The following is a 22,363-nucleotide window of genomic DNA, read 5'->3' on the forward strand; positions in this document are numbered from 1 at the left end:
GTGGTTAAAAACTGAGGTGGGGGATTGTAATGAAATTATTTTCATTGCGGAGATTATCAGGGGGATTGATTTTACTCCCTAGTAAAAGAAATAGCTCCTGATTTTAAACATTTTGAGACCACGGACGTTTTTGGTTGGGCTGGGTTACCTGTGTTATTCACCAATACCCAGATGCCTCTCTGCTTGTCAAGATGGATGACGAGGTGAGAGAGTTCCACTGTGAAGTTTGTTTTTTGACATTCTTTGTTGTTTCATAGTTACGAATTCGAAGGCAACTTTATTTAATTCTTACTTTTAAATGTGAATTTTTCAATTGATGAGATTTTTTTCCAATCTTTTCAATGAAAAACTACCTGAAATATCGAGCAAACCGCACAGGTTACGCGTTGAGTTCAATTTTCAAAATACAATACAGTAATTTCAATTTCAATTTCAATCTCGTACCCAGAGCCTTCGTTTCTTCTGGCCTGCGGCGAAGAACTAGGGCTCTGGCATAATCCATATTTTGGCGCATGCGCAATTTTCGGAAAGTGAGAGATAAACGATCAAAATAAGCGAAGTAAAAGTTAAATCGAACTCAAAATCAAATTAAAAATTATAGCACGAATTAAGAATTGGGGGAAAAAATATTTTTAATTTTTGGCAAGTATTTGAACGCATGCGCTGTTATACCGGAAGTCCAAGAAACCTGGTCTCAAAATATGGATCATGCCAGAGCATATGTGTCAATTGGTCAAGGTTGTGTCAATTTCAACCAAAATGAGGGAGATTGTAGATTTGAATGCCTCGACCAGGGGACATTGAAAAGAACAACTTCCCTACCCCTGGGAAAAATGATCAGCATTGTTTATGAATTTTTACAATCTAACTGGTCAGCTCGGGAATCGACCCCACGTGGAAGCCGCTTCAGTATAGGTGCATTACTTCGACGACTAGACTCGCACAAAGTTCAGCACGGATCGCATTCATGGACCTCAAAATACCTTGATAACCAAAATACAAGGTAAGTTTTTAAATACTAAACCTTATCCATACAAAATAAAGTAATTTGTTTGATACACTTGCGGTTGAGTACGTAAATCAAAGTGATATTTCCCGGAGTAGTCAATCGATAAAAATCGATATCGAGAAAAATCGATAGAAATCAGCTGATTTGTATCGATTTTTATGGGAAATCGTTTAAAATCGATAAAAAAGATTGGTGTGAGTTCGATTTTTATCGATTTAATCGATTGATCAAGATTTGACAGCTTTAATTCGATCCAATGAGTAAAATCATATAATCAGCTTTATTTCACGGAAAGTATTCGAAAATATTGATGATAGTGCAATAGATTTTATAACTATTAATTCACAAGTAATAATATGAACAAACTCCTAGTTTGTGTCAAGCTATGGTTACGAAAGAGTAATTTCCGGTGGTGTAAATCCGTAGCCACACGGCCCTCGTACGATCATCGATAGAAATTGCTCAAGACATAAATCGAAAAAAATCGATACGTATATAATCAATCAATCGATAAAAATCGATACAAAAATTTAGTGTGAGTTCGATTTTTAACGATTGATCGATACAATCGATATCAATCAAATCAGCGGTATCGATTGTTATCGATTTATCGATTGGCAAAATCGATATCGATTTTTATCGATTGACTACTCCGGGGATATTTCCTCCTAAAGTCCAACCTCAAATTACCAAGACCTCTCGTTCTGTCATTTGATATTCTTGAACTTGTTTGTCTATCAAAACATAAATTCAACTCCCTATTAAACCTCAAAAATCGTAAAACAGTTAACATAATTCTTTTATTTTTCATTACTGTTGAAATTGGAGTAGTATTTTTGTAAATTCAAGCGTGACTGCATAAATACACAGTCGTTTCGTATTTGGTTACTTCAGACGCCACTGCTATTACACCTTTTGCTGTTCATTAACCGCAAAGGAATATTCATTCAAGCGAAAAAGCATTATCATTAGCGCGAAGAGGCACACAATAACGCGAACGGAGTTTCAAGAGCGCGATGGAACTTTCATTAAGGAATTTAGCATAACATTGGACAATCATGAATATGTTTGTGCAGGTTCATTAGCGTTTTCGAAGTTTCATTAGCGCCTTTGTGCAATCAATAGACAAAACCACACATTCAATAACGGTTTTTGGACATTCATTAGCGCAATACATTATTACTTTACTTTTTACACGGGAATTGTAGGATTTTAGCTTACTTTACATTTTTTACAACCCATGAATATATAGAAAACATGGCGTTAGGTATAAATATCAACTCACTACCTAAAATCCTACAATTCTAATTCTAATAGCGATGCGCGGACGTGACGTCACTAAAATGTAACGTAATACGAGGGTCGGACATTCGAACCGGATGTGCTATACATTTACTATAATATTGTATGGCAAAACAAGATAGTTTATTGAAGAAAATAGTAGTTATTTTGACCGAAAACGACGACGTTCCTGGCTCAAAATTTACCAGCTGCCCTGAAGATTATACGGTTGAGCAACTAAAGCGCTGGTTAAAGTGCAGAGGCCTAAAACAAAGTGGCAAACGTCAAGAGTTAATCACTCGTGTCAAGGACTGTATCGCCAGTGGAAATCACCATTTACTCGATCATGGAATCGATGATGGAAAATGGCTGAAAGCCAAGGAAGATCGAGAGAATGGATGTAGTTTAGCCCACAACAAATCTCTCGTACCTGATCCACCAGAGAAGAACTGGAGGCTATTTCCTTCGAATAATATTCCATCATTGTTTAACTACGGGCACGTGTATCACTATGCCTTAGAGTCGCTTCCTGCCCGCAGTGATCAGTATGACGAGGACATTGAAGATGATCAGGGACTCGGACACATGACAGATAAGCCCTTCAAGAATGGAAGAAAGTACGTTGACAGTAATTTTGTCCACGATGTTGAAGATAACAGGACGCAAGAACATTACTTTGTGCGCGCTCACGTGTGGCCGTCAATGCGTGGCGAGCTTCCCCATAATGTTTTGATTACCATCTCAGTTCATAGTGGGGCAGTGCTTCATGCAACATGTGAGCCTTGCAAGGTGTCCGCACTTGGTCGATGTAGCCATGTTGTTGCCGTTCTTTTATTGCTTGTTGACCATGTTAAGAAGCATGGCTCAACAGTTAGTACTCCGTGTACCAGCAAGGAGTGTACTTGGGACAAGGGTAAAAAACGGGAAAAAAAACCAAAGCGCATTTCAACTACAGATTATCCCAATAAAAAAAAAGAAAGCAAAGCTCGACATTATTGAGTTCGATCCTAGACCTTTAGATTACAGAACACTATCCGAAAAACATATCAATAAGTTGGTCGTCAGCATACAATCAATCCAAGATACTACACTTTCAATGTGGGAGACACAGTTGAAAATGGTTTATAAGGATTACGAACTGAGTAGTGAAAGGGAAGCAGTGTTGATTAAGCAAGTGCATAGATTACTGGATAATCTAACACCCAGTGCACTAGGTGAACTTCCAAGGACAAAAGGGCAAAGTCAAAGTGAGAGCTGGCGCTCCGAGCGTTTGGTTCGACTTACAGCCTCAACGGCTTTAGATGCATTAAAGATCGGAAAGCTGATTAGTGAGGGTGCACGAAACGCAGCTATTCGTGCAAATAAGTACATCACCCATCATCTATGGCGCTTGGAAGGTGATCTTCAGACGACATGGATGAAATATGGCCTGGACAGTGAACCCAAAGCAATAGCGAAATATGAAAATCAGACCAAGAAAAATGTCTCTACTACTGGTTTGTGGGTCAACCCAAAATATCCTTTCCTTGCTTGCTCACCTGATGGCCTAGTTGAAGAAGATGGAATAATCGAAATCAAATCCTTAAAGTTGTTTAAGGATTATGAAATTGAAAAGATTATCAAGAATGGCAGCACTGTTGTTTCAAAAAACACTTTGGATAGACAATGTTTCATAATAAAGGATGGAAAATGTGTATTGAAGAAAAGTCACAGCTACTATCATCAAATACAACTCCAACTGCTGGTTACTGAAAGAGCATATTGTGACTTTGTGTTGTATGCTACCAATGGCCCAGTATCCATCGAGAGAATAGAGAGAGATGAATCCTTAATGTCAGAAATATTGAAGCATTTATCAACATTATGGTTTCAAGTGATTGCACCTGAAGTTTTCGAGATGCGAGTACCAAAGGATCTGCTTCCATTCGTAATAGCAAACGACAATTTCCTTCCCATTCAGCTATCTAAACCGACAACACCGACAAGCAAGATGCCAACAGGTACATGTATGACATTCTATTTTCATTAGAGACTTAGGATTTGTCTCTCATTCATATTTTACTTCATATTTTTCTTAACAGCGACTGACTCCAACCCATCAGTGACGGCAGTACCATCTGGCTCCCACCCATCAGTGACAGCAGTACCATCTAGCTCCCACCCATCAGTGACGGCAGTACCATCTAGCTCCCACCCATCAGTGACAGCAGTACCATCTAGCTCCCACCCATCAGTGACAGCAGTACCATCTAGCTCCCACCCATCAGTGACGGCAGTACCATCTAGCTCCCACCCATCAGTGACAGCAGTACCATCTAGCTCCCACCCATCAGTGACAGCAGTACCATCTAGCTCCCACCCATCAGTGATGGCAGTACCATCTAGCTCCCACCCATCAGTGACAGCAGTACCATCTGGCTCCCACCCATCACCCATGCCAATCCTACCTGGCCCACCTATAGTTATCATTCCATGGGGAGGAACCACTACTACAGGTGTTTCGTTGGCTAATACCTGCCCATTAGATAATTGGCTTATGATAATTCAAGTGCTACTGAGGTTGGGAAAATTGGATCTAGATAGATTTGGTCAGGCTGGTTTGCTTATGAAAACAGCATTGTGGCTGATCGGTCAGCACTTATATGCTGAATCTAAATTGTCAGTTATTCCATTCACTCCAGTGGTTATCAGAAGTGTTATTGATTTTTATGGAAATGAAGCAGACTACTTATTAAGACATTTCCAACCATTCCTAAAGAGCATGGTGACAACATATTGTAGTGAAAGTACCTGTCCATCACCAGTCAACAGCTATGCTACTTGCAGCACAGCACTAGGTATCCCATCAGATACAAGCAATGTGTTTAATAATTCTCTGAGTGACTGGCTGTATCCTAAACCAACAACATGTGGGAAAAAGTTTCATCAAAAACCAGCTGCTGGTGTGAGCTTTAAACAGGATGTTACTTTAGATGCTAATGGAAACACATTTGTTTCCTGGCATTGTGCTGGACAAAGAACAAGTACACCACGTACGATGACAAACTTTCAGAATATTGTCATCTTTTCAGTTGACTTGCTTAGTAGAGCTGGAATATTAAACATTAATAACTTACCATCAACAATAACTGTACATGGAAAGACATTTCACCTTCAGTCTGCCACATTATGGAATGGTAATCACTATATAGGCATATTTTGTGATGCACTTGGTTACTGGTATGTGTATGATGGACTTAAAGTTAGAATGAACTCTGGCATCCAAATTTTGCAGAGGCAACCCCAAGGATATTTATTAAGTTATTTAGTATTTTGCACATGAGAAATTCTAGGATGGCTATAGACATGTACATGCTCTGATTTTCATCAATATACATTATGCAACTTGTGTATGTACATGAATATAAATCAAAGTTGCATGGACATTTTATTTATACTAAACAGTTACTGTTCTATTGTTTATGAAGAGACATTGGAATAATGAATTGTAAAGTCATATATTTATTAATTTTGAATGAACTCTGGCATCCAAATTTTGCAGAGGCAACCCCAAGGATATTTATTAAGTTATTTAGTATTTTGCACTGTCATGAGAATTCTAGGATGGCTATAGACATGTACATGCTCTGATTTTCATCAATATACATATGCAACTTTTGTATGTACATGGATATAAATCAAAGTTGCATGGACATTTTATTTTATTTATACTAAACAGTTCCAGTTCCATTATTTGATAGATTTAATAATTGTAGTATTTTATGCACACACATTTGAATAATGAATTGTAAAGTCATTGATTTATTAATAATGGAATCTTTCTTATGAACTGGTGAATCAAAGATGTTGCAATATTCATTTCCTAACAACACTCTTATAATATGTATCATATTATATCTATATACATAGTAAGGGAGACATGTGTAAATGTACATATTATCATTGAGAAAACCAGAATGGAAAGTAACATAAAACTACTGATGTGCATATTTTCATATTTCCAAATCAACAATAAAGTTTCAATTGCTTTGAAACACTTGATGAATACATTTTCTAGAAAAAGAAATCTTAAGGCCGATTTAGACGGCACAACTTTTGCTTACAACTATTGCATGCAACCTGCTAACGCCATCCTTACGACACGAGTTGTGTCGTGTAGATCTGCTGTACAACTAACTTACGTCTATTGTGGGCGTGTAAATCTGACCTAAGTCATGTCGTAAGCAGGTTGCATGCGACAGTTGTGAGCAAAAGTTGTACCGTCTAAATCGGCCTTTAGTAACCTATAACATTATGATGTCACAGTTTGTTTGCACAGGCAAGAATAATAGACATTTAAAGTAAATCTTCTTGTTGTTTATAATCCTTCACAGGGAAAAAAGGTAAAAAAAAAACATGCATGTATAATGTAATGGGAATTGCCAATAAACCATTTTTGTAAAAACCATAATGGTTCATAATGATAACATTCATGGTCTTAAACTTTTTCCCCTGTGAATATAGTCGCAGTATTCTCACTTTCCCTATCTCATGAACCGAATTTTATTGTGATTTCATTATTTGTTTTGCTGTTATTTTGTCCCCTTTGGCAACCATGATTTTTGGTGCCAAAACAATGGATTGCTTTGATGTGACGTCATAGTGTTATAGAGCAATACTATACTCTGTTCAACACATTACCTGGATACTGGTATCTTTATGAGCACAATGTTTGCTGGAAATTAACCAGTCCACATGCAACAACAACCATCTGTGTGGCAATGGGAGCAAGTGAAAGTGGAATTGTTTTTCCAAGTATTTTAAAGCTCTTCAAACGCTGGTTGAATCTCTCAACATGAATTCTGGCCTTTGCTATTTTCCTTGTTGATAGCTCCTCTGCTACACTCAAATTTTTCCTCCCTTTTAAAAATGCTGGAATCATGATTCTTGCCTGCAGAGGATTCAGCAAGTCCTGCACAGCAAACCCTCGGTCCACCAGTATGACATCATAGGGATTTATGTGTTTGAGTATACCACTCTCTTCAAAGATCTGAACATCATTAATGTCTCCTTCAAACAAGTCTGACACAAAACAAGCACCACCATTTGGTGTAACAGCAATGAGGCATTTAAATGTGTTTGAATGCTTGTACTGAGAGTAGGTATTACCTTGCTGAGCAAAATTTCTTGAGGTCTGGATCCTGAACTCGGTACAGTCAACAGTGCATCGAGCATTCTTCATGGTCTTGAAAACTCTGGGAAGAAATCTTCGTAATGTTTCTCTTGTGGGAAACATAACATCTTCCATTTCTCTGAAAATTTTATACATTAACTGTATAAATGTCGTAAATATGTCCCGCACTGTTGTTTCCTTTATAGGTTTGTCAGGGGTACTCAAGAGGACAGACATTGTCTTGATGGTGAAACCAGTACGAAGTCTGAGAAGGCAAATATACAGTTTCTCTCTGGATGACCACCTAGACATAGAGTTGGTTGTGGTAGCTTTAACCTTCGATGCCCGGTTGCTTTCCTTTAATGGCGTAACTCCAATATGATATTTTGTCTAAAGGACAGACATCATTCAGGAAATTATACAGAACATCAAACTGGGCAGAAGTCAGTCCAACGAAGTGTTTCATTAGTTCTGAGTTTTCCTTTACAATTTCATAAGATGCGTTACTAACCACCTTTGTTAATACTTCTCTTGAGTTGATAGCAGCATTTCTCATCATCATGGTTTCGAGTTTAAGGGCCAGTTCGTGCTTGCTTACATCTGTTTGTGTCGCAAACTCACGACTTTTAGCTGGCTTCTGTAAGTCATCCTCTGGTGTGGGATTTTCATTAAATTCAGTGCTGTTATCAACTTTAGCTTCGTTGATGACTGAAGATGGTTGGTCTTGGCTTGCCTCCGATCGACTTCGTTTACAAGGAACGGCGTCCGCATGTCTTTCACGTGGCGGCTTTCGCTTTCGTCTTGACGCTTTCAATACTTCCCTTTGGCTCAGAGTTGCCTTCAAGGGCACATCGAACTCCTCTGTAGGTCCTGCCTCTCCTGGCCAATGCAAGTAGCATATATATGTGTGTTTTGTGACACGATCTACTGTAAAAGCTTTACCTCGACCACAAGCATTAACCCATCCAGTACATCTCTCGAGTCCTTGGGACTTCTTTGGGAACGGTAGAAATATCGGTTTACCTTCCTGCAATCTCTTCTTTAGCGCCGGGTGAAGCAAATCAGGATATCTAGAATCACTCTTACACTCTCCCCAACAGCAGTGCTTTGTCGCGACCATTTACAGCACAAAATATTCGACAACAACTATATATTCTTCCCTTCGACTCACTATTCTTTAGCAATGTTTGTCCGACCTTTGCGGGGGGTCCAAAGTTGACGTAATCTATTTTTAGAACGTCCGCGCATCGCTATTAATGAACAGCAAAAGGTGTAATTGTTGCTAAGGAAATATAATTCTCGGTTGAATTCTCTATAAAAATTCAACTATTTAGGTGCTGTATTCTTAAGAATTCAAGTACAATACGATTAATTATTAAAAGTGTAAGAAAACTTTGTTTATTTCGAACCTTTTTTGACTATTTTATCCCAAGATTAAACTTAACAACAGTAGAAATTTAAAAAGATGTTATAAAATAATTGGGATACTACGCGCGCTATGATTGGTCGAAAACCATGTTTGATGAGAGTATCAAAGCACGCTATCGTCATTTTTAATCTATCGCGCGCGCTCATTGGTCAGTTTGAATAAGACGGCACGTAGGGAGAATTTACTTAGACTTTGCTTTTTTTCGTTCTTTTCGCGTGTTTGTTATTTTATAAAACAAATCAAAAACAGTTTTCTGTGTTTGATACTCTGATCAAAACACTTGGGATGTTGGGAGGCACTCGAGAAGCTGGAAACCACTCCGCTACGCGTAGTGGTTTCCTACGCTCCTCTCTTGTTCTCCCAACATCCCGCGTTGTTTATGAATTTTTACAATCTAACTTGGTCAGCTCGGGAATCGACCTCACGTGGAAGCCGCTTCAAGTATAGTATGCATTACTTCGACCGACTAGACTCGCACAAAGTTCAGCAAGGATCGCATTCATGGACCTCAAAATACCTTGATAACCAAATTACAAGGTAAGTTTTAAAATACTAAACCTTATCCATACAAAATAATGGTAATTGAACTGAGTGGAGTGCAATTTGGTCTGAAATCAAACGCGCGATTACAAAATCGCACGACCGCGTAGCGGGAGTGCGATTTGTAATTGCAAGTTTGATTTCAGACCAAAATTGCACGAGACGAAGTTCAATTACCACTTTATTATATCCATTTTGAAATCTTTTTTGAAAAAGACGTTTTTTCCAGTTAAACCGATATGACTTACGATCTACAAGCAGTCGATTCAAACATGCTGTCAAGAGAACTTGTTTATACTGATCGAGCAATGATTCTCATTTTGAAAACCAACTTTCAATCCAAAACTAAAATGAATTTATATAGGACCAAAAGGCATTACATGTATTAAGAATCGTTTACTGACATTAAATAGCAAAACAATCCTGCCCAAAAGGGTTGTAATGAACTGGCTGTTGTCCATACAGCCAATGCTCACTGCTTGCGGCATATCGAATTCACGGAATCAACGGAATCAACGGAATCTCTTTGAAACATATGGAAGTCAAACATCATTAAAATAAAGACAAATCAAATTAAAAGAAAAAGTTAAGAACTTCGTGCTCGGTCGTCCTCTAAGAAAAAAATTATATGAAACAACTCGATCGGAAACCCTATTATTAATATTATTATGATTTATCTACATAGAATGATTACCCAGGAAACAATGACATGTCAAAAACATAACTTTAGTCCAAATCATAGCTAACCTTGAAAGAACCCGTTCATGGATCCAGCAAAACATTGTACATTTTTCCATCGTTTTATGACAAGTTGGACGCCATTTTGTAAGCACAGGTAGCCCAATTTTCAAACACAGGAAGCCCATAGACATAAAGAAGAATTGGGCTACCTGTGCTTACAAAATGGCGTCCAACTTGTCATAAAACGATGGAAAAATGTGCAATGTTTTGCTGGATCCATGAACAGATTCTTTCAAGGTTAGCTATGATTTGGACTAAAGTTATGTTTTTGACATGTCATTGTTTCCTGGGTAATCATTCTATGTAGATAAATCATAATAATATTAATAATAGGGTTTCCGATCGAGTTGTTTTATATAATTTTTTTCTTAGAGGACGACCGAGCACGAAGTTCTTAACCTTTTCTTTTAATTTGATTTGTCTTTATTTTAATGATGTTTGACTTCCATATGTTTCAAAGAGATTCCGTTGATTCCGTTGATTCCGTGAATTCGATATGCCGCACTGCTTGTGTTTTTACGATTTCTGCTCAACATGTTAAGATCACACTTGTGCCGAGAAAACAGCAAAAATCAAAGGTTGTTTAGTCCTTCGGTTGTCCTTAAGAAGTCACGTAGCCCAGCAAAAATCTTCTTCTTAAGAAAAATTTCTTTTAATGACTGTATTTTCGTCGATGTGTTGTTATGCTTTACAGATTGAAAGGAAACCACTTTCCACGATCAATCGCCAAGAAGTCACATTCAAAAGATGCCGATTGCATTTTCCCCCACTGCTTTTCGCTGTAATATCTTCAACTTACTTAAGCAGTTACTTTACAAAGATGCTTTTGACAATTTTAAGTGATCAGTTGGTCTTTTTAAGTCCTTTTTATGGCTTTTTCAGTCTTTTTTTACGACTTTTGACGGTAAAATCGTTCTTTAGAAAAATGTTTTTGAGTCGTGGCTCTTTTTTTCCGCAAGAACCGGTGAGCTCAACACTCAGATGGATTCCTTGATATAATTGGCTAGAAAATGACATGTCTCTCTTGTGATTGGTTCATATCAGTTGATGTGCAAAATCGTGCAACTTAGAGCTCAAAATCGTGCAATTTATGCTGAAATCACTGCTGCAGGGAACCAATCAGATTGCAGGATTTGCTTGTGATTTCAAAATGGATGTAATAAATAAAGTAATTTGTTTGATACACTTGCGGTCGAGTACGTAAATGAAAGTGATATTTCCTCCTAAAGTCCAACCTCAAAATACCAAGACCTCTCGTTCTGTCATTTGATATTCTTGAACTTGTTTGTCTATCAAAACTTAAATTCAACTCCCTATTAAACCTCAAAAATCGTAAAACAGTTAACATAATTCTTTTATTTTTCATTACTGTTGAGATTGGAGTAGTATTTTTGTAAATTCAAGCGTGACTGCATAATATCTACACAGTCGTTTCGTATTTGGTTACTTCAGACGCCATTGCTAAGGAAATATAATTCTCGGTTGAATTCTCTATAAAAATTCAACTATTTAGGTGCTGTATTCTTAAGAATTCAAGTACAATACGATTAATTATTAAAAGTGTAAGAAAACTTTGTTTATTTCGAACCTTTTTTTGACTATTTTATCCCAAGATTAAACTTAACAACAGTAGAAATTTAAAAAGATGTTCCTGAGAGAAACATCGAGAAAACTCGAGAAGCTGGAAACCACTCCGCTACTTGTCGTGGTTTCCTATGCTCCTCTCTTGTTCTCCCAACATCCCGCGTGTTTTGATCAGAGTATCAAACACAGAAAACTGTTTTTGATCTGTTAATTTGAGTTCGTATCAGTATATATATGTTGTTATTTAGTTCATTAAATGCCAAGTTTTAATTTTTTTCGTATAAGTAATTCTTTCTTATTTTTGTTCTTGAATTTATAGATTTTTTAAACCTTTTTGAAAGGTTTTATTCGCCAGTTCTTAATTTACCATGGGATTCAGGCCAGCTATGACTTCACTACAGTAGCAGGTAGGAATATTGATAAAACTTGAGAATGTAGAAATAACTGTTAATAATCTCCCATTCTGATTGGTTTGAAGCGCAAGCTTTATGAGAGCACACAGCACGGTGCGCACTTTCAGTTGCGTCATTCCTATCTAAAGTAAGGGTTATTGTCATTTGTATTTTATAAAAGAAATAAAAAAACTTGCTTGCTGTGCTGTGTGGAGTTATATTAAGCACTTGAGGATTGGCATAACATTCTAGAAGTGTCAAGAAGCACTCTGCTACATGTTGTGCTTCTCCTTCTCTCTTGTTCTGCCAACCCCTGTGTGCTTCATAACTGCACACAGCGCGCATGCACATTTTCTATTTCTTTAATACTATTACAGACCATGTGTCATTCTCTAGAGTATCATTTCTTTGTTTATTGGTTGCACATGAGAAGACACATGAATATGCACAACTTAAACCAAGAATTATTCTCAAGAGAATAACACATTATCTAACATGGGAATTAGACCTTTATACCCAAGATAAAGAGCTATTTGGGACTATATCTGGCACAAAGTCACAGGCAATATTGTGTGGTCATTCTCAGGGCGGTAACCAGGGGGAGCACAGGGTGCATGTGCACCCCCCTATAAAAGCTTAAGGACCTCTCATCTTTCTCCATCTCATCTATAATTTATGTATTCAAATTGTGAATTCTGATTGGTAACTCTACCATGGGTATATTAGCAAATAGTCCACTGTTGTACAATAGTACAATGTTGTACAACTAGTAGAAACCATGTTCACCCCCCCCCCCCCCCCCAGATAAGCTTCTATCTATTGTATTATTGATGCTTGATTTTGTGAATGTCTTGATCATCAAATAGTACACCCCCAATGTGAAGGGGCCCAAAGGGGGTTGAATTTTGGGGCCACTATAAAAGCTAAAAATTACTTTGCTATATGCAGACTAGCTAGGAGTGAACTAACACAGCATTTTTTTCCTAGTTTTTCTACATAATTTTGGTTTCTCATCAAGCCAGAGTTTCATCGAACATCCACAAGATGATTTCCAAATCAAAGGTGGTACAGTAACATTCAGTTGCCAAGCAACAGGTTTAGTTAACGCAACCTATTATTGGCTGAAAGATGGTAGTAATGTGACTCGGGGTAACTCTTATGTTAATAGCAAGGCATACCTAACTATAACCAGAGTGACCTTTGATGATGCTGGGCTTTATTCCTGCCGTGCCAGTAGTAATACAGTCATTATCACAAGTAATCAAGCAAGACTTACTGTGGAAGGTTGGTCTTAACTTTGAGATATATTATCCATTCTGAGGTTGAGGAAAAAAGGGTCAAATTGACATTGCTTTGCATTGTGGGACTGTTTAATGGCACAAAATAGATGCCATCTTGGAAATATGGATTTAACAGTGGCATTTCCACAGAGTCGCTCTTCATCCACTGAAATTCCAATTGGAATTTAGAAGTTGATTTTTGCGGAGGGAAGAAAGCCAGAGAACCAGAGAGAGAATCAACAAACAACTCTACTCACATATCTTACTGAGCCAGGTGGGACTCAAAACTGGGTTGCATTGATGAGAGACGAGGGTAGTCCCTGGGTATTATTTTGAAATGCTATACTACTAAGCTCAATCGACAGATTATTTATAATAAATTTTAGTAATATAGTTTGTTTTGATTAAAGGATCTCCTGAAGTAGTTCAACCACCTTCAGCTCAATCTCCACATGTTGGCCAAACGGCATCATTCACTTGCAAGGTTATTGGAAATCCTTTGCCAACTGTAGTATGGTACTACAAAGGTGCTGTACTATCAAACGGAGAAAGGATAAAGATATTTGATAATGGAACCTTGATAATCAGTAGCATAATGAAGTCTGATGCAGGACAATACAAGCTCGAAGCAAAAAATGACTTCGGTGTTACGTATGCTTCTGTGGAGTTGACTGTTCTGGGTAAGATGCTTTTTCTATATTTTAATAGGAAATTTGTATTATGGTATCAATTCAGGGACTTAGGAGCATAATTGTCATGGAAGCGAATAAAATGAAAATTGGGTTTATTGAATATAAGAATTTAGTTCTATATCACAAAATGGACAAGTTGCGCAATAGTTTCCAGGAGCCTTCAGGACATTACCCAAGGGACTTTTGCGGGCTTTTGCTATAGAGTTCCGGTCTGCAGTCCTATCAATTAGCATGTACTAGCTGTCAATCAATACGACAATGTTGCCGAGTGATTAAGAGAGGGCGGAGCCAGCCGATCACGTGACTTAAATTAATGTCTACGCATGCTTTTTTTCGTTGACTGCTGTAATTCAAGACAGCCGAACTAGAAATATCAACATTGTACTCGTAAACAAGGATTTGGAGCATCTTCTGAACCACTTCGAGGCAAAACTATTTGCCCAGATGTAATTACAGAGGCAACAATTTCTCCACGCGTATTTTAAGACCCTGAGTGTTGGTCCGGCCAGGGATTGAACCCACAACCTCCCGCACAACAGACCGATGCTAAAACAACTGAGCCATCATTAGTGAGATACCATATTCTCATTGATTTTTCATTTTGATTCTAACAATATTTCTCTCTCCAGATCCCCCCTCAGTTCAGTATTTTTACGAATTTCTATAGGTTCTGTGACGTCATACACTCAACACTAAACATGGCATTTCTTTGTAAACAACTTCATATTTTACTCTTTTTCTATTAAGCTCAAAGGTCCGCTTAGGGACTTAAATGTACATAACTTGTGGTTAGAACCATTTTATGGCATCTTTTCTTCAATACTGAAAATAAAACTAGCGGATATTTTGATGACACAATACAATAAAATGTATGTCCGTCCGTCTTTCCATTCTTCTATTTCCACCAGGTTTTCCAAGGTTCACAATCTCTCCCTTCAACAAAGTAGTCAAAGAAAACCAAACAGTAATTTTCAGCTGCGCAGCCACAAGTGAACCCTCACCGATTATACAATGGCTCCTACCCAATGGAATAACCATCACATCACACTCAATGCCTTCTGGGAACGTTCGGGTCCTATCAAACAATACTTTAGTTATTGATAAAGTCGCTGAAGTCCATGGAGGGATTTACAAATGTGTAGCAACAAACTCTTTGGGAAGCAAGCAACAAAAAGCTTCTTTGTCAGTGCTATGTATGTATATATACTTTGTTTTAAGTATCAAAAGTCCACTTCCGAAACCAGAACGAAAAGCAGTTCTAGATTTTTCTTACTTTATCTCCATGACAGGATTTGTTGTTCAAATTCCTAATTGTTTATGAAGAAAGGTTAAATTATCTTTCGCTTTATTTTAGTGGTTTTTATTGGATCCGGAAATACGTCAAAACTTACAGTAAAAGCTCTATAGGGTGCCACGTGATAGCTATCAGTAGTTTATATTAAGCGTGTTTTGTTGTCGCTCGTCAACCCTTGCCAACGCATTAACATACAACACTTTTAAAAAACTTAATTAATGAAGTTGATGGTGGGGATGTTGATAGTGGTGATGATGATGATGTTGATGATGATGATAAGGTGATGATGATGATGGTGATGATAATGAGGACGTTTATGATGGTAGTGATGCTGATAATGAGGATGTTGACGATGGTAGTGATGCTGATAATGAGGATGTTGACGATGGTAGTGATGCTGATAATGAGGATGTTGACGATGGTAGTGATGCTGATAATGAGGATGTTGACGATGGTAGTGATGCTGATAATGAGGATGTTGATGATGGTAGTGATGCTGATAATGAGGACGTTTATGATAGTAGTGATGCTGATAATGAGGACGTTTATGATGGTAGTGATGCTGATAATGAGGATGTTGATGATGATGGTGATGATGATAATAAGGATGTTGATGATGGTCTTGATGATGACCATGGTGTTACTGGGTGATGGTTTCAGTAATATAAATGATAAATTGACAACATTTATTAAAGCGGAAGAGGTCTTTGCTAAGGGAGAGGCCGTGTGCAGTTGCATCCAAAACTGGCCCTTCAACTTGCAACATATGTAGCCCTATGGCAAGTTGTGTATCGTTGTATCGCAATACGGGCCACAATACAGCGAAAGTCGAATCCTAAAACGCGACAGGTATAACTTACAACATCGGATTGCTGAAAGAGATGCTAGATATGGCATCAAGGCAATTGTGACTAACTTCGTTTTTTGTATGTTTATAGTCTCTCCACGATTTGCATCCCACCTGCAAAACATAACCAAAACACGTGGTCAAGAGTTAAGTATCACGTGTCCAGCAAATGGTAACCCCACGCCAAAATTCCAGTGGATTTTTGACGGGAATGTCGTTGAGAATCAACAGACGTTGACCATACCAGCACTGACAGTCGACAACCAAGGAGAATATGTTTGTCGAGTGAATAACAGCATGGGCGTGGCCAGTAGCTCTTTTTATTTGCGAGCTTATAGTAAGTATTCACGGTTCTCATAATGGCTGACGAGTGCACGAAAATGCAGCCACCCAGTCATCTTGCAAGGCCAAAAAGACTGCTTATTCAAAATAAAAGTGGATAGCGCGAATTCAGGTCAAAACAAAAGGTCAATTTTCTATACTTTTCTTCCATGAACACTTTTCATGTGCTTTATATATTTTATTGTGATCTAATGATCGGGTGACCTCGTTTTCGTACACTTATGAGCCATTATGAGTGTAGTGCATAGTATATATAATTTTGTGTATAGCAATTTTTGTAGAAATTGCTTGGCGCACTTGACGTCATTTCTTGTCTCGTGCGGAATGTTTATCAGCAGAATCACAAGTTTCATTAGAAATCTTTCTGGTTGAGAGCACATGATGGTCAGTGTTTGACCACCAATTGGAGCAGATAATGGCTTTTTTCTGATCTGCTGATTGAAACCCAGCAATGGAATTCCTTCTGGTTGACAGCGTATGGTGGTCAGTGTTTGTCCATCATTTGTAGCACCATTTGGAGCAGATAACGCGATTCAAAGGGAGTACGATGTATAATATCGAATTATTTCTTGTCCAAAGTATAATTTATGAATTAAAATATTATATTTTAGGGGATAAGTATTTGCCAATAAATTTTATAGTTCCTCAGAAGTGTGCCAACAACTTTCGTATCTCATAGCTCTACCAAATATTATCACCGCACCAACCAACGTGACTGTCGCTATCGGCTCTACAGCTAACTTTCACTGTCAAGCACAGGGAGACCCAACCCCTTCGGTCACATGGTCAAAATCCGATGTTGTGATTGGCTCAAGTGATCGCTACTCTGTTCATTCCAATGGGACGCTTTCTATCACCAAGGCAACTGGCTGTGACCAAGGGTTGTATTCGTGCCGGGCAGAGAATGCTGCTGGTCGAGATGAAAGGAAGGCTTATCTCGTGGTTACTGGTATGTTGGTATTCATCCTCCGTTTTTCCTCTTCCTACCCCCTCTTCCTAAATCACCACTCCCCACTCCACACTCCGCTTGCACCAATCCCCATCAGATGCCCATCAGAGGACCGCTATGCTGGCTATCCATCCATAAGGAAATTAAACTTCTTTTTGATAGGGAGTTCATAATATGTTTTTTTTTCTCGAGGTGATAAAATGAGCTCAGTGTCTATCTGAATAAAAGATTAATTTATTTATTTGTCTCCTTTGCCAGTATTCTTTCCTCATTCCTTCCAACCTTCCTCTCTATCCTACTCTTCCTCCTTCCCTTCCTTCTCTATTTTTTTATGTGCCTATTAATTACTGTGAATACTTCTAGATTCTCCAACATTGATTCAACATGCTTATCCTGCCTGATCGTTTTTTGTCCTTTTTCCCCCCTCAAGGTACTCAAGGCGTCACTGCATTAGCTGTCTGTGCAGCTTTCCTAGGTGTGTCGTTGGTAGTTATCGTCCTCTTGCTTCTTTACATCTGGAGGAACATTAAAAGAAAAGGCACGTATTTAAATGAATTCCTCTTCTTCTGATTCTCCGCCTTATTTCTGCATAATCTCTGTTTGTTTGTTCGTTTGTAGTTTTGCTTTTACGAAGAAACTATTCAAACATAAAAATGCACTTAGATCTTGTCATTCAACGAAACTCCAAACAGAAATTCTAACAAATTTCTTTTTCATTTAATGTCCTTGAAAAGATCCAACGGGAAATACCGAAAGGTAATTAGTTGAATATAACTTTGTCAGTAATTAAACGATGTGCTATTGACCCTTTCACTTTTCTTTATAAATCTTTGATCCATTTTCAGCGTAACCAGAAACGAAGCAGCTGAAGATCAAGTTTATGAAGTATGTGTTTTTGTTAATTATCATCATGATAATTTATGTTTTCCAACCATCAGTGCTAATTACTCGGGGTTCCTGTGGAACGGCCCGAGTTATAACATTATAAAATGCAAGCCGTTATTCTTCTTAGTCGTCAAATCTGCAATTGACCACTATGGCGCATGTGTCTTATGCCGCTGTGATGCATCGAAGGCTCAGGTTTACGAATTTTGCTGATTGTCTTGCCGATCATTTGCCGAGTGATGAATGTATTATTGTTAGTGCGCATGCCATTCTGATTCGATGTACTAAATCATCGAAGGCTCTAATCGCATGGTTATTATTCAGCACGAGGCAATGCGTATTCGGTCTTGAAAGACCTTGTAGCATGGGAGGGGGGGGGGGTGGGGAAGGTGGGCTAATACGCTCATGTCACGTAGTAACGCACACGCCGTTCGCAGAAAACCTACACAAAAAGATGTCGATCGTCTTCGGAAGTACTAACCAAGGTGGCACAAACAACAACACACAAGTCGCCATATTGGATGAAGCAAAATATAATGTAACAAGCAGCTGGAAAAAAGCTTATTTGATGTAACTCTTACACTAAATATCGTGATTCCTTTGTTTGTTTTTGTTGTGTTAAATGCTTGTAAAGTACAATTACATATTGCGTATGAAAACACTGATATTATTATACATGCAATAGTATGTGTTGTGTCAGAGGAGGGTCCAGGGTTATCACATGATGCTTTGCGTTTCGATGCATATTTTCGTTTGGAACGTGACGACATCACTCTTACTCGGCGTTCGAACAGGAAGGATTAATAGCGGCTTTCCGAAGCATTCGTCAAAACAAGTTAACTAAGAAATATTTCCTTATTATTGTATATTCATAATCTTTCGAAGGACGATTTTCATTCACGAATTTCTCTTTGGGGTTCTGTTCATTGGAGATTTCATTTAAAACATTGTCAGTAAAGTCAACTCATCCACAGGGAAGACAGACTTTGAAGGCGCGAAACCCCAAAGTAAAGATGTTTACACTTCCGGTAGTCGTCGCCGTCGTAGATTTTGCGAATCTTAAAGTCCCTAATAACACTTCTCTCGTGTTCTGCCAATGCCCGCTTGCTTTATAACTGCACACAGCAGATAAAAAAACAATTTTCTTTCCTTTACAATGAATCAAGACAGCATAGTCTCAAAAAGTCTTACGATGGTTGAAAATCTTCGTAGATGCATTAAATTAATGTATATCAAATGCCCTTCTAAAAAGCCAGGTCTTAAGCTGACGCTTTAAAGAGGAAAGAGAAACACAAGGCCTAATGTTAGAAGGAAAAGAATTCCATAACTCAGGTGCAGCACGAGAAATAGTCATCTTTCCATACGATTTAAGACTGTATTTTAAGGCTGTTTAACCACTAGGTTTGAAGAAGAGAAGGAACATAAGGACTGATTAAATCACAAAGTTAGGAAGGTGCACCATTATGTAAGACTTTAAAGGCGAGTAAAAGTATTTTAAATTCAATGCGTTGCTCTACAGGCAACCAGCGCATATTAGATAGAACAGGAGTAATATACTCGTTGTTGGGAGAGAAACTAACAACCCTTGCAGCTGCGTTTTGAACATGCTGAAGCCTCTGTAAAGAAGATTTAGGAAGACCATGAATCAAGGAATTACAGAAATCCAGTTTAGAAGAAATTAATGCATGAACAAGGGTTTCACATGCACCAAGGCTTAGAAATTTACGAATTTACATATATTATGGATGTCAAAGAACCAAGATTTACAAACAGATCAGAGGTTATGTGTTTCTCAAGTGACAGCTTTTCATCAAATACAACACCAATATTACGAGCAGCAGAGGAAGGAGAAATATCAAAACCAAAAATATTAAGAAAATCAATTGATGGTCGAGTACGATAAGCACTTGACAATACGAGAATTTCAGTTTTATCACTATTTAGTTTTAACTTGTTACGGACCATCCACTGGTTATTGTCCGTCAAAACTAAGCGCGCAAGCGTTTATGGGATAACCCTGGACCCTCTACTCTGGTGGTGTGTATCGAATTTCACGTCAGTAAAAAACGTCGTCAGTAAATGTGGGTTTGTTGGTGGATGGGTGGGTGGGTGGGTTGGTTGGTTGGTTGGTTGACTGGTTGGTTGGTTGGTTGACTGGTTGGTTGGTTGGTTGGTTGGCTGGTTGGTTGGTTGGTTGACTGGTTGGTTGGTTGGTTGGTTGGTTGGCTGGTTGGTTGGTTGGTTGGCTGGCTGGTTGGTTGGTTGGTTGGTTGGTTGGTTGGGTGGTTGGTTGGTTGGTGGGCTGGTTGGCTGGTTGGTTGGTTGGTTGGTTTGTTGAAAAACCTCAACAAATAACACGGATGCTAAATGTTTCTTCAGTGAAATGCGAACATGTCATGTCAATTAATTTTATACAAAATATTATTTCCAAAGGACGCGCTAGAAATGGAAGAAAGCAATTGTTCAACCAGCTTGGTGTCAGAAACTCCTCAACAGACCCCCCACCTGCAGAATACGAGCCCATAAGAATGTATCGTGATAATCATCCAACCGAAATGTCTAGAGTAGATGGCAACAGCAGCCCCTCCACAGAAACGCCGAGTCATTATCAAGCACTCGCGCATTCTGATGAAGCTGGTTCATCGCATCAAGGTCAAGGTCCAGCTTACGAATCCCTTCACCGTCCACAGTTCAAACAACCTGATGCTCAGCTTGCCAAGAACGTACCAGAAACTACGTATCAGCCACTTGGTGGCAGGCAAAACCCTACAGATTACCAAGACCTGAAGATCTGTAATAATATGCATCAGCTAGATAACAACAGGAATGACCAGTCCATTATATAGACATACTACTGTATTGCAGTATTGAAGCAGTTAATTATAATACATAAGCACCTAATCGAACTTTTACTTCCTCCACCGGCCCCGACAGCCTGCTTTTAACTGCCTAGTATCCACATTACACACACACTGAATATATATTGCCAACCTAAATAGAGTGAAGGCATTTAACCCGCGAAATAAATAAAAATGTAAGTCAAAGTGTAATAGTCAAATAGATAAAGTGTTGGTCTAATACCTATTTTAACGGTTTCATGACTTCATGATTACAAGTATATCAACAAGTATATCAGAAATTATGGGATGTCATAATGATATTTTTCAGTTTCGGGTTGCCTTTCGCTAGGGCTTTCTGAAAAAATATCAGAGATGGTATCCCATAATTTCTTCTAACATACTTTTGATATACTTTTATGTATATACAAAATGATCATCATTTCTGCATATCGCTGTATAGATATAGACAGAGATATAGATATAGACAGAGATATAGATAGAGATATAGATAGAGATATAGATAGAGATATAGATAGAGATAAAGATATAGATGAAACCATGATAGCGAGGCTGGTAGGCCCTTGGTTGTCGTTTCCATACAAGCCTTTCTAATTTCAAACAGCTGTAGCTTTTTCTCATTTAATGTGACTACATTGAAATTTTGGGAGATTTGGATATACTCTTTCCAATGAAAGCTGTGTTGACTTCTATAACTGATGAACTAAAGTATCTTAAGGGGAACGCCTTTTTTGATGGTGTATAATAAAGGCCAATTTCGTAGCCAGCGTTGCTTGGCGATGTACGGTTTTCTAGTAGGGAAAGGGAAGGGGAAAAAGAGAGGTCTTTGTCTTCTCAGTTGAACATAAAAGCATGGTATATTTCGCACAGAATCTTTATTTATTGCGGCTCCGGTTTGTTTACTGGGCTCACTAAAAATAAAGTTAAATAACCAACGATACCAGTCCTGCAACAAATAGACAGACAACCAAACAAAAATGAATAACTAAATAAAGGAGAAAAGTTAAAATAAATTAGGCATGAAATTTTTTGTCCAATGATTTGAATGAATAGCGACCACTCACACCGTGCGCGATCTTTAAAATTTA

At 38.2% G+C, this 22,363-nt stretch overlaps 1 protein-coding gene and 2 pseudogenes across 2 annotated transcripts; 2 read left to right on the forward strand and 1 right to left on the reverse strand.

Annotated features, from left to right (window-relative positions):
* The first annotated feature begins 769 nt into the window (after positions 1 to 769).
* On the forward strand, positions 770 to 21,501 carry LOC116307469 (roundabout homolog 3). 2 transcript variants are annotated; one of them, XM_089025863.1, is made up of 12 exons: positions 770 to 1,003; positions 9,279 to 9,408; positions 12,056 to 12,143; positions 13,116 to 13,412; positions 13,819 to 14,088; positions 15,009 to 15,293; positions 16,333 to 16,578; positions 17,263 to 17,532; positions 17,963 to 18,070; positions 18,267 to 18,288; positions 18,378 to 18,417; positions 20,851 to 21,501. In XM_089025863.1, exons 5-12 carry the CDS (start codon positions 14,004 to 14,006, stop codon positions 20,941 to 20,943), a joined length of 1,149 nt encoding a protein of 382 aa, XP_088881989.1. In that variant the 5' UTR covers positions 770 to 1,003; positions 9,279 to 9,408; positions 12,056 to 12,143; positions 13,116 to 13,412; positions 13,819 to 14,003; the 3' UTR covers positions 20,944 to 21,501. The 2 variants fall into 2 exon arrangements, with proteins under 2 accessions (XP_088881989.1, XP_088881990.1); XM_089025864.1 differs by lacking the exons at positions 770 to 1,003; positions 9,279 to 9,408 and adding an exon at positions 10,188 to 10,389.
* On the forward strand, positions 2,417 to 4,319 carry LOC116307466 (uncharacterized; annotated as a pseudogene).
* LOC116307468 (uncharacterized) lies at positions 5,557 to 8,687 on the reverse strand (annotated as a pseudogene).
* Positions 21,502 to 22,363: the final 862 nt, after the last annotated feature.

Source organism: Actinia tenebrosa, unplaced genomic scaffold (genome assembly GCF_029948245.1).
Source record: "Actinia tenebrosa isolate PJP-AT-01 unplaced genomic scaffold, QUT_ActTen_1.0 PGA_scaffold0__85_contigs__length_37466705, whole genome shotgun sequence".
Lineage (NCBI taxonomy): Eukaryota > Metazoa > Cnidaria > Anthozoa > Actiniaria > Actiniidae > Actinia > Actinia tenebrosa.